At 31.5% G+C, this 13,447-nt stretch overlaps 1 protein-coding gene across 2 annotated transcripts in view; it reads left to right on the top strand.

Annotated features, from left to right (window-relative positions):
- The window catches only part of LOC133174743 (slit homolog 2 protein-like), a 138,047-nt gene that overhangs the window by 68,741 nt on the left and 55,859 nt on the right, over positions 1-13,447 (top strand). For both annotated transcript variants that reach the window (XM_061309830.1, XM_061309831.1), the window contains exon 4: positions 12,285-12,356. In XM_061309830.1, the coding sequence (XP_061165814.1) occupies positions 12,285-12,356 (72 nt within the window). The remainder of the gene's footprint in view (positions 1-12,284; positions 12,357-13,447) is intronic.

A 13,447-nucleotide genomic window follows, 5' to 3' on the forward strand; every position in this document is an offset into this window, starting at 1 on the left:
AGAGAATGTTAATCATGAATCACAGGGAAAAAAAAGACCTTTCAGTTAAAACTGAAAGGCTGCTTTCAGTGACTTTTCAGTGGCCATTCAGACACTGAATGGAAGGGACATTTCAGTGACCTTTCAGGTACCTTTCAGTCACGATTCAGGTACCTTTCAGTCAAAATTCAGAGGACACATTTCAGTTATCTTTCAGTGACCTTTCAGTCGCCTTTCAGTGACCTTTCCAACAACTTTCACTGACCATTCAGTCGTAATTCAACGACCTTTTCATCGGCTTTTCATTAGTTTATCAGTAATTATTCCTTAAAATTTTAAGTAAAATTATTCACATCTTAAAATGTGTTTTTGTTTTGCTTATTGTGATATTCAGGTACGTAGAACTGGTAATGGTTAGATGTTCAATTGTCTTTAAATTGTTTACTAAAATGTTAAATTGTGATTATTAACTATAGCATTTATTTCTAAATATAATTTTATTAACATTAAAGATTAGAATTCAACTGTGGATTCATAAAATTCAAAATGATTTTTGAATTTCTAATTTGTTGCATGAAAATTGATTTAGAAAAATAAGATTATTCAAATGATGAAAAATAATATTCGTATCAGAATTTTATTAACGGAAATAGAATTGTCTTTTTTTTCCTTTCTGTAAAATCTCTAAATCACAAGCTTATTCAATTTAATAAGTTTTTAAATTAATAAACAATCAGTCAATCTGGAAAAAAAATCGAGGATATTGGACTAAATTCTCTTAATATAAACAAGAAATTTTTTTTTCTTATTTTTTTCAGCTCTAAAATAGTTTTTTTATTATTCTTATATCCATCTAACACAGTGTATAATGCGATTAGTTTTCATGGATATATCTGGTTATAAAAGACGAGACAGAATTAATTAGTTATGCCTTTTCTGGAAGAAAAAAAAATAATATTTTAAATTTTGTTTCTTAGTTGTTAACATCGCATGATATTTTAGATTTTAAAAGATATCGTATTAAAGTTATTTTACATAAACAGAATTAATTATTTATGCCTCTTGTGAAAGAACCTTTATATTGTAAATTTTATTTCTCGCATGATAATTTAGCTTGTTAAAAGATATCGTTTTAAGAATTTACGAGGTGAAGATTTCCTTTGGGAATTCAGCAAGACGCCGTGGGTTATGGATAAAATTACAGACTTTCAAGCGGGAGGCCGCGGTTCGAGCCCGGCTTTCTGCAAGAAAATGTTTTTCTTATATTCACTTTTTTTCATTTTTTTTTTAAATTCGAAAATAGATTAATTTAATACTATTATAATAAGAAAACGTGGAATAAAATTTCTAAGTAAAAAAAAGAAGCGATTATTCAATAAAAAGAAACAACTGAAAGGCCACTGAAATGTATTTGCCATTCAGTCGACTGAATGGTAACTGAAAGACCACGGAAAAGTCACGGGAAAGGATCTTTTCAGTGACCTTTCAGTTGCCATTCAGTGGCCATTTAGTTACCATTCCGTCGACTGAATGGTGTAAATTCATCCTGTGAATTGTGTTTGTGTGTGCATGTGTATGTGAGGGTTTGTGTGTGTGTGTATGTTTATTTTCTTTCTTTTTTTTTAAATAACGGAATGGATATACAACACCCGCTATCGTAATATATTATATTTAATATTTTAAATTTTGTTTCTTAGTTGTTAAAATCGCATGATATTTTAGCTTGTTAAAAGATATCGTTTTAAGAATTTACGAGGTGAAGATTTCCTTGGAAATTAAAAAAAAAAAAAAAAACAAAAAAAAAAAAAAAAAAAAACAAAAAACAAAAAAAACAAAAAAAACCGTACCCGTCGCCGATAATTGTCATCAACTCGATTCGAGATGTGTAATTAATAAGTCTGCCCCAAAAATCCGCGCAATCAACATAGAACATACAAAATGTATATAAGATACATACTCATTGCCCAGCTCCTCGATACAACAGGTGAACAGGGTGTCCAAATTCGATTTCTACAAATTCATTGATTTTAAATCACGTAGAATTCAGCAAGACGCCCTGGCGTTATGGATAAAATTACAGACTTTCAAGCGGGAAGCCGCGGTTCGAGCACGGCTTTCTGCAAGAAAATGATTTTCTTATATTCAATTTTTTTTTTCAGTTTTTTAATTCGAAAATAGATTAATTTGATACCTTTTTAATAAGAAAACGTGAAATAAAATTTCTAAATAAAAAAATAAGCGATTATTCAATAAAAAGACACAACTGAAAGATAACTGAAGGGCCACTGAAATGTATTTGCCATTCAGTCGACTGAATGGTAACTGAAAGTTCCCGGAAAAGTCACGGGAAAGGATCTTTTCAGTGACCTTTCAGTGCCCATTCAGTGAGCATTCAGTTACCATTCCGTCGACTGAATGGTGTAAATTCATCCTGTGAATTGTGTTTGTGTGTGTGTGTTTGTGTGTCTCTGTGCGTGTGTTTATTTTCTTTCTTTTTCTAAATAACGGAATGGATATACAACACCCGCTATCGTAACCTTGGCAAAACAATGAGTTTTACCGAGCTCGCCGGAAAGGTCTGAGAAGATGCGATTGACAATCTCATAGCACATGTGCAGACCTAGGGTATTTGGTCTTGAAAGCACAGGTGTGTGCTCTGTTTGCTAGTGACGTTTAGACTGGTGAGATTATTTGCTACGGAAATGAAGAACTATACACCAGTTTCATAACAAGTGCAGTTTCTTCCGTTAGAAATTCATCTGGGCACAGTGAAAATTCAAGTAAATTAAAAGTCAAATATCTGGGTAACACCCCCCCCCCCCCCATATTGAAAATGTGTCCGACGAGTGCCTGGATGCAGAAAACTGATGCCGATGAAATTTGTCATATCTCTTAAAGTCTATACATTGATTTAAAATATATTATTTTTCTATATAAAATAATTTGTAGTAACAAAAGTGAAGTTTCTCTAAAAATGTCTGTATATTAAAATATATTAAATGTAAAATGTCGGATTCTTTTCTATACCGAAGGAATAATGTGTGATGCTCCGCAGCCGTAACAGTTTCTTTACATAGATTCTGCACTTTTCTCATGTAAGTTTTACAACGGCCGTCAATGCATCCTTGGACGAGTTCATTGGTTACTCTGAAAGATTAGCCGATCGTTAACACTTTCTACAATGGTCTGCCTACTTTGAGTTATAGTAGTTTAATAGCAAAAATTAATGTTAAAATCTATCCCTGATAGGTCTATATAGATTTTTATTTTTAAAAATCGGGCTATCTTGGATAACCTTTAACGGCTAGGACTTGTATGGGATTTGTACGGAAGATTCTATCATTGGAAAGATACTCATGTAGCACAGATCGACCTGTAGTCAAGCGGGATTTTTTGCCCCCCCCCCCCCCATTCGACTTTGAAAAAGTATGATACAGGATTTTGATTGCAGTATATCAAATGATACGATGTCATTTAGTAAAAAGTAATACATGTACAAATAAATGCATGTAGTTTTAAGTATATTAAGTACGTATATATGGACAACATTTCAATCAATATAGAAATCAATCAATATAGAAACAACAGCCACTAAGCTTCATTTAATATACCTGGAATAAACAAATGTATTGAATACAGTTCATTTTTGAAGTATTACGATAAATTATATCAATTTTAAGTTATATATATGATTTTTAGATTAAAAATAAGTTAAATCTATTTCAGACATGTGCAGCTTCGTAATAAAGCCACTACAGGCATATATATATATTTATTTTTCCGTTTTTCCCGAACATGTCAAGGAACACAAGGCGGGTGTGACCGGTCGGCACGGGATGTTCACTCCTCCATGGCACCTGATCCCACCTCTGATGTTTTGGATGTCTGTGTTTGCTCCGCTCCTATTTTGTAATGTTTAATGGACGTTTGTGCTCGAATACTGTGCGTTATCTCCACATATTTCATATGCATTTTTTTTCCTAGTACATGTATTTTATTCAACAGAAGATGAAACCCCAAATCCTACATCTTATGTCATTTTAGTATATTTATAACACTTCTAAGTTGACTTTCTACAGCTTGAGTATCTCTGACGTTTTGTCTGTATGGCTTGCACCATAGAACCCCTACTTAATTTAACAATCCATATCCAAACTATAGTAAATTCAGTTGTTTTTTTTTTCTTTCTATATAATGTATAGAAAAGATTCGGATCTTGGATACGCTGATATATAAATCAATACAATGCACAGATTTTAAGCGAGGTTTGCCAATGATTGGTGAGTTCTAATTCGAAGAGGGCAAATTGTCCTAAAGGCAAGTTTTCTTAGGGGCGAACAGTCTAAAGCATTCTGGTTCACGCGTTAGCTGACATATGCTAATGGCATCCGGTTTAACTCCACTTATATATTTTCTGCATGAACCTCAGGATCTACGCAATGAGCCAAAAAAAAAAAAAAAAAAAAAAAAAAAAAAAAAAGGATACAATAAACAGATTTTTGAAAAAGTTTAAGTTTAGGTTTTTAAGCTGCATTCATATGTAATAGTTTATAAAGTTCGATTTCCAAATTTACATTTTTATCACAGACATATGTACAATAATTTTCGTAACATCAATTCTATGTAATTACATGTAAGTAGTAGAATCAAGGCGGAGAGGGAGACCCCCCCCCCCCCCATTTTTTTCCTGAGAATATTCCCTTGTTGTTAATTTAGTATAAAATTGTTTATATTTAGGCTGTTTGCCACCCCACCCGTTCAAATGTTGTTATAGTAGGTTCAAATCTCCAATGTTACAGTATCTATAACTCCAAACAAAGAGGGGTTCTCTTTTTCGTTTTTTTAGTATGAAGTTTGAACAGATGACCCTTTATTTGGAGTTTTTGTGCTGGTAAATTATAGACCCCCACTCCCAATTTGGAAACGACGCCACACGCCTAAAATGTTCTAATTGTGCATATTGATGTAATAAACTATGGAATAAAATTTAAACATTTCTTTGCATTTTTAAAGGTATATCTTTAGAATAAGAAAAATAAAACGACGCGTATATATGCTTTGAATGCTCCCCCCCACCCCACCCCCCTCTCTCTCTCTATGAAAAAAATATTCAAATTTGTAGACTACCTTTTAATATTACATGTTAGACTGATTAATAAATTAATGTATGAGTCAAATATAAGCATTTGCAAACTTCTCAAAGAACAAATATATGCATAATATAGGGTGAGTTAACCATGCATCGGACACATACCTTGCTTCGGACAACTTTAAGCAATAAACTTTCATTGAACCCAAGTCTCCCCGTGTTTTTACTTGTTTCTGTCTTAAAGGTGAAGATTTAAACTTTTTAATGATGCCGATTTTTATTTTCATGTTGTGATAAAAATACCAGAAGAATGGCCTTGAAATTATGTCATATTTTGCATCATCAAAAGGGAGTAACCAGAAATTTACGATTTTGCAATTTTTAGAGTTGTCGTTCTTTTAAATGGACGTCAATGGAACGGGTCGGACCTAGGTAAATTTTATCAATAATTGATAATTTTACAGAAATTTTCAAAAATTTTACTTCAATGTTTTTGTGATATTTCTTAGAGTTGTTTTTAACTAGTATGTTTATTTCACCGTACATCGGACACAAATTAACCATGCATCGGACACTTTCCGATGCATGGGTAATCACTTCCATTTTCAGATAAAAAACAAATGACAGCTGTTTTTTACGGAAATAGAAAATAGAAACTCTAAATTTTAAGTGAAAATACAAATAATCGATATATGACGACTAGAAGTGGACTCAATTTATTTCTTTAAACTAGATGATGATAACCCACGAGACAAAGGCGCCAGTTGCCATATTACTAGTACTGTAAAGCCTTTCTAAGGCGATGTGATGCAACTAAAATCACTTCACATTTGTGGATTGAAATAGTCATTCAAATCTAATTAGAAGGTTAATTTTTAAATAAAAGATAAAAATGTGTTGATATTACTCATTTTAAAGCACCGAGATCAAGGTATAATATATTTTTCTGGTTTAAATATCTGATGTCCGATGCACGGTGAATTTTGTCCGATCCATGGTGAATTCTGACTTATTACGAAAAAATCGATTTTTAGTGATATTTTCTCAATAAATAGGGCACAGTTGTGTCAAAAATTTATATTTTAACCACATACTACATATTAAGTTCCATTTTGATAATATTCGGTCGGTAGCGATATCGCTAGAACTTGCTGAAGTGCGAGGGTGTCCGATGCATGGTGAATTCACCCTATAGACATTGCTATTTATCGTTGTACATGACAATTTGTACAATTTATCATTTGAATTTTGTGATGTTGAATACTTACACCAAATTATGAAAAATTACATGTACTAAATAAGTAATAGTGTTATTTATTATAAAAAACCTGCTTCAAATTTTGTTTAATTTGATTTTTTTTTACAACTGGAAACCCAATTTTATTTCATTCTATCTACACAAAATGCAGTCAACAAAAGTCACTTCAGCATTGTAACTTCAAAAGATAAGGGTCCTTTTCTCATGACCGCTGTCATTAGTTAAATAAATCAAACTAGTAAACTTTGTCATATCACTTTCATTATAAAAAAAGTAAAATTCATAAATAATACAAAATACGTTGCTATGGCAAAATATAATTATTGATGTTATCATTTTGCAAAAAACTATGGTCTCATTACATGACTAAAGTGGTTCTTAAATAAAATAGATTACATTTTTTTTATATTAGACTTACATTAAAAATATGTTTATTCAAAAAATAAAGCATGTTGCTCTGGCAAACAAATAGTTCCAGAACAATCCTTATAACTGTTTATAATTCCAATCTTAATTTTATTTATTGATCTACTGTGTTTTGATTGGACGAGAACAAATTCAAGAAAAAGTTAACACATCAATCAATTTGTCAATCAGAACTCTTTCCTGGCCTAGCTTTTATTGTAAAAAAAAATGAAACAAATCGTTACTTCTAGTCTGCTTTAGCTAAACGATTTCAGAAACTTGAAATTAAATAAAAACAAAACTGACGACACAATGGACTGATGGACGGGAGTATTATGCTTTTGTCACTGTCAAATCACGAATGTGAATTTTAAATCCTCGACATTTTTAATAAGCCTACAAAACAAATCAGCTCAGTTCTCGGTAGCTCTGTGATAGGAAAGAGAAACGTACCTCAGACTTTTGCCTTATTAGCATCAAATCCATTTTTCTACATCCTATTTTCTGTCCCGTCTTTGAACAAACCAGAGCAAATCAAGGGTTTCGTCGGTCTGCTACTTTCGTTTTAGAGCGTTTGTAGTTATTGTCAACTTGGTCAAGGATGAATTCTTTTGAAATCTACTTGTATTTACGATATTTGTTGACTTAAACACTATTCGAAGAGTTTCCATACCCCGGTAAGTTTATTTTATTAAATGTTTTGACAATTAAAGTTGAACTTTATCGACGTTCATTTCAATTGCAATTCATTTCCACATCACGGCATAAAGTATTCCTACGCTGTACATAAATAAAAGATTGTATGGAAGCTTCAAAGAAAAATAATTTTAATACTTCGTAATTAGAATTATAAGAATTAAACTCACAAACTTAGCATAAAAGTGCTTCGCATTTTATTCGGTTTGTGAGTACAAGGGCATGAGTTTACACGTCGATAAATTCTGAAAAAAAGAACGTTTAATCCTATAACAATTCCCATTTCTCTGATTGGCTGAGCTCCAACAATGTAATAAAATACAAAGTCATGTTCACCTGCATTTTGTTTATTTATTTATCTTTTTAACATTGGACTTAAAATAGAAAAAAATAGAAAAAAAAATCTGTAATCTTGAAAACTTTTGATTATTTTCCCGCGACTTTCACTTCTAGTGCCGGACGCTTGGCAAACGAACAGTTACTTCCTATATTTACGTCTTAGGATTCGCGGGGCGGCGAAAGAGAATTAAACCCAGGCCTCACAAATCAGGAGCACGAAGCGAACGCCAAGAAAATAAGCCAAAATTTTAGACTGGGGAGAGATAAGTCAAAATTTAGATTCGGAATATTTTGACTTTTATTTAATGAACATCTTTAAGAATTGTATATTACTCAATTACAAATGCATGATAACAATTTTGTACTATCTTCAAGATTATCTTTTAAAAAGGTAATACTTGTAGGAAATGTTCATTTCATCGAGTTTGTACTTGAGTATCATATATAATACGAGTACAACTTCTCAAACATGTTTGTCAAATAAAAGTCAAGTTATTTGAAATCTTCAAAATCTAATTTTCACAGAAGTCTGTTCTCAGTTCTTGGTCCTGGGTAATGTCAAATACCTGATTTGAATCCAGACACCCAAATATCGTAGGTGCCCTTATGTGCTGTCAGGTGATTATAAATGAAAAGTTAGTATCGTGTTGTAGATTATGAATAAATGATAGTTATCATGCTATAAATATTAACTTACCTCCACATTTACCTTTCCTGACTGCTATGCTTGTTTTTATTACTAAAATGTTTGAATCTAATTAAAAAAATGCTCATAAAACAAGATTTGAAATGAAATATCTACTGAGAGTCTTTTTTGATTGATTGATTGATTGTATGTTGTTTTACGTCCCATTCGAGAATTTTTCACTCATATAGAGACGTCACCATATACCGGTGAAGGGCTTCAAATTTTGACCTTTACTAGACACTCAGGGCCATGGAGCAGTGAGGGATCTTTAACGTGCCAACGCCTGCCGTGACACGGGGCCTCGGTTTTTAAGGTCTCATCCCAAGGACCCGCAACTTTCACTTCAAAGTGCCGAGCGCATGGCGAAGGAACAGTTGCTACCCATTTTTTTTTTATCGACTTAGGTCAGTCGCGGCCGAGATCCGAACTCACGACCTCCCGATTACGAAGCGAGCGCTCTACCGACTGAGCTACCGTGAACGGTGAGTCTTTTTTGAAGAGTACCATCTATACTCGCCTATAAGTCAGACCGCCTATACATGTAAGTTTTTTGTATTTTTCTTAACTTACATTGAAGAGATTTACTAATAATCCGCTTATAAATCGGAACAAGCTTTTGCCAAAATCGATTGACAATTTCAAATCAATTCTCTAATGATTTTACATTTGTTTCAAATAATATTTTGAAAAATGACGCCGAAATTGTATAATTACGACTTGCTCAATGTCAAAGCCATATCTGTTGTTTTTGAATTATAAATGTCACTTGATCTATTATTAACAATTATCATGATTAAGTTTTCATTCTTTTACGTATACAATTTTCGTCTTTTAATTACCAGTATCCCTTACCTGAAAACATGTATACCAAAAAAGAAAAAACAAAATTCTCTTACAAAGCGGATTTTCAGTAGAGTCAAGAAATATTCTAATTTATGTTTTAACAATATTTAATCTTTAATTTATCAAAACCTCTTTTAGACGGTACACATGAAAATTTCAATATTATTAATGTCAAAAATGTCAATCAGGCATTAAGTTGGGTTCTCAATTCAATATAAACGATAAACGATAGATTGACAATAAGTCAAAATTTACTGAAAGAATAAGTAACGTAAATAAGAAAATAAATAATGCACACTTAAGATAAAATAAGATTTATAAAATACATAGCTACTAGTATTTTATACATTCTTTTAGAATACATAAATAATATTATATATCCAGACTTTTGTTAATGATAATCATCGGAGTGGTTTCGCCGTCCAGAAAATGCACTCTTTTCAGGATTCGCATAAAAATTGGACAACGAATTTTAAAGTAAAATTTAACCCACCCATCCACTCCTAAGAAAAGGTACGTGAATGAAATTCAACAAAATATGTTTTCTTTCTACAGAATAAGCTTTAAAACTTACGGTTGATCTTCGAGAAAATTATAAAATGTTTCATCAAGCAATGTTAGGACTATGCAGCAAAACCGCAAAATACGACCTATTTCCATAGTAGGTCTAAAGAAACCAAGTCCTCTGATATGAACATCTATCATCCAATTATCAATTGAATTCACGATATCACTTAACTGTGCCGAAAGACAAGGCATAGTAAAAAGGCCGAAGTTCGGCCCCCTAGTTTGATATTAGAAAATAGATACACATTTCACTGGTGATAGTTTGCAATCAACAACATTAATGATTCTTGTTTTATAACCAGCATTTATTTTCTTTCAAAGCGTACACGGGGGTCACAAGAGGAAGACAAAGTTAAATATTTTACCAAATTTCCTCAATTCTGATGGAATGGCGTCATTTATAATTTATTCTTTTCCTTTGAAAACATAAAGCTCAAACTTGCCTATCCGAGCTTTTGGATACACAATATGCGTCTCATACTGATCCATGAAATATATAAAGTTTTTAACAGTGTTTTACAATTAATGAAAACTTGAACAAAATTAATGATATTCGTATTTTATCATATTCACCTTTCTGTGACATTGTGTATGACATCACTTAGAATCAATACCCATTTTATAAGAATGATGGGATAACAGTTATTTCTTTTTTTATAGAGAAGTATTGCATTTTTTAAGATAAATGCAATCAAGAAGTCAAAAGGGGCCTGAAATCATATGGATATTTTTCTTTGATGTAATTAGAAGGGCTAATCAAATAGATCGCTGGCTGAAGCCTAAAATTACAATCGACTAATGTACATCTATGAAGATTTCTACCTTTATTCAACATACAATTCTCTTTTTACAGAGTACTTGTGAACTATAAAATATACAATTTTACAAAGGTTAACAAAGTTAGATATTTTACTTAATTTCTCCAATTCTGGTGGCATTGCCCCATGTATATTTTTTTTCCTTTGAAACATATGCTTGATGTATGTTTTTGAAATTAGTATTTTACAACTGATGAAAAACTACAATTGGAATTAAGAATATTTTTATTTTCATCAAATTGACCTTCCTGTGACATTTTATTTGATATCACTTAGAATCAATACTCATTTTATAAGAAGGATGAAAACAGATTTTTTTTTATTGAGAAATATTACACCTTTTTTAAGATTCATCCAAACAAGGTGTCAGAAAAGGGTTTTAGCCTATCATCAAAGATATTGAATAAAGCTGTAACACTACATAAACAAACAAAAGAAAGTTTTTTTGAACTCAGTCATCATTTCTTTATTTGATTTTTACTTTTTGTTTCATGGTCCATAGTCAATTGTTGAGATTTTCAAGGTCGTAAAAATACATTTCGACGAAACATGCACGTTCAATATTTTTTTTACGTATGATTCAATAATAACGCAGCTATGTTAAGGCTTTTCGAAGGCTTAATATGCATTAAAATATACATTTTAATTTGAGCTAGATTTCAATTTCAATTTGTAATCTATGTATGAATTTACAGTCAACTTGTGACGAGAGTGTAATTAGGTATTATAATGATGCATTTTTGTGATGTTACATGACTTTGTTGATCACGTGACGGACACTTATAAATTCCTAAATGTTGCACAAAAATCGCATCGGCACAAGTGAAAAAAAAAACATTATTGAGAAAAAATTGTCACATAAGTCAATTCATCGTGATCTTTGGTACATATAAAGTGCTGGGGGCGAGACTGAATTTTATTTCCTGAGAAAATGTTCCACGAGAAATTTAACTTAGCCATACACAAAGGGACATTGTTTACTCTTTATCGCAATTTATACAAAATAGGATAAATTACATACACTCCCGCAGCAAAATTCAGTTAGAGGACATACTTCTCTTGTAAATTCCCACAGAATATCTTCAATCTATCCTTATTAATCACTAATGCCAGTCAAATATATACAGGATTTATAAATTCTAACTCTGTCCACAGACGTGTAAGGGGGTGTTTTTCACAGTAAATGTTTGATATTGTTTGAATACATGCATATCGGACAAGTTAAAGGAAGAACGATATTAAATTGCTAATGTTTATCATCATAACAGCACACGTGAGCTTAAAGATTAATCCAGACGCTTGGATCAAACAACAACGCTAAAAAATCTTTACATATCACGTGAAAGGAATGTAAAAGTTATGACACTTTCCCAGTTATGTCAGCTCAAGTTGCAGTGTCTTGACGTTATATGCTATTATGACGTCATTTCTAGGTAATTCAGAGAAGTTACTACAGTTGGAACAATTTGATATTTTACGGAGAGCCTTATCCTATCCGCGAATTTTATATATGTGTAATATACTGCAAAAGTTCAATTTTTACAACTGATTTTTTTTTGTAAAATAGATACGTGATTGAATTTTTGATAAAAATTATTTCAGATTGCTATATAACAACAAGTTAACTACCATTCAGGACAATGCCTTTAATGGAATGCCAAATTTACAGAAACTGTAATTTTTTGAACATTTTTTTCATGTGTCAGATTTTAAAAAAAGTTATTTATTAGCAAATTCACCAAAGATCACGATGAATTGACTTATGTGACAATTTTTTCTCAATAATGTTTTTTTTTCACTTGTGCCGATGCGATTTTTGTGCAACATTTAGGAATTTATAAGTGTCCGTCATGATCAACAAAGTCAAGTAACATCACAAAAATGCATCATTATAATACCTAATTACACTCTCGTCACAAGTTGACTGCAAATTCATACATAGATTACAAATTGAAATTGAAATCTAGCTCAAATTAAAATGTATATTTTTAAGCATATTAAGCCTTCGGACAACCTTAACATAGCTGCGTTATTATTGAATCATACGTAAAAAAATATTGAACGTGCATGTTTCGTCGAAATGTATTTTTACGACCTTGAAAATCTCAACAATTGACTATGGACCATGAAACAAAAAGTAAAAATCAAGAAAAGAAATAATGACTGAGTTCAAAAAAACTTTCTTTTGTTTATTTATGTAGTGTTACAGCTTTATTCAATATCTTTGATGTTAGGCTAAAACCCTTTTCTGACACCTTGTTTGGATGAATCTTAAAAAAGGTGTAATATTTCTCAATAAAAAAATCTGTTTTCACCCTTCTTATAAAATGAGTATTGATTCTAAGTGATATCAAATACAATGTCACAGGAAGGTCAATTTGATGAAAATAAAAATATTCTTAATTCCAATTGTAGTTTTTCATCAGTTGTAAAATACTAATTTCAAAAACATACATCAAGCATATGTTTCAAAGGGAAAAAAATATATACATGGGGCAATGCCACCAGAATTGGAGAAATTAAGTAAAATATCTAACTTTGTAAACCTTTGTAAAATTGTATATTTTATAGCTCACAAGTACTCTGTAAAAAGAGAATTGTATGTTGAATAAAGGTAGAAATCTTCATAGATGTACATTAGTCGATTGTAAATTTAGGCTTCAGCTAGCGATCTATTTGATTAGCCCTTCTAATTACAGAAGATTTGGGAAGAGCAATATATTGACCTTGGGAGCACCACCTTTTAACAATCTTGTATCGACCAC

The sequence above is a fragment of the Saccostrea echinata genome, unplaced genomic scaffold, assembly GCF_033153115.1.
Source record: "Saccostrea echinata isolate AGI-Se365-2 ecotype Australia unplaced genomic scaffold, CSIRO_AGI_Sech_v1 ptg000059l, whole genome shotgun sequence".
NCBI lineage: Eukaryota > Metazoa > Mollusca > Bivalvia > Ostreida > Ostreidae > Saccostrea > Saccostrea echinata.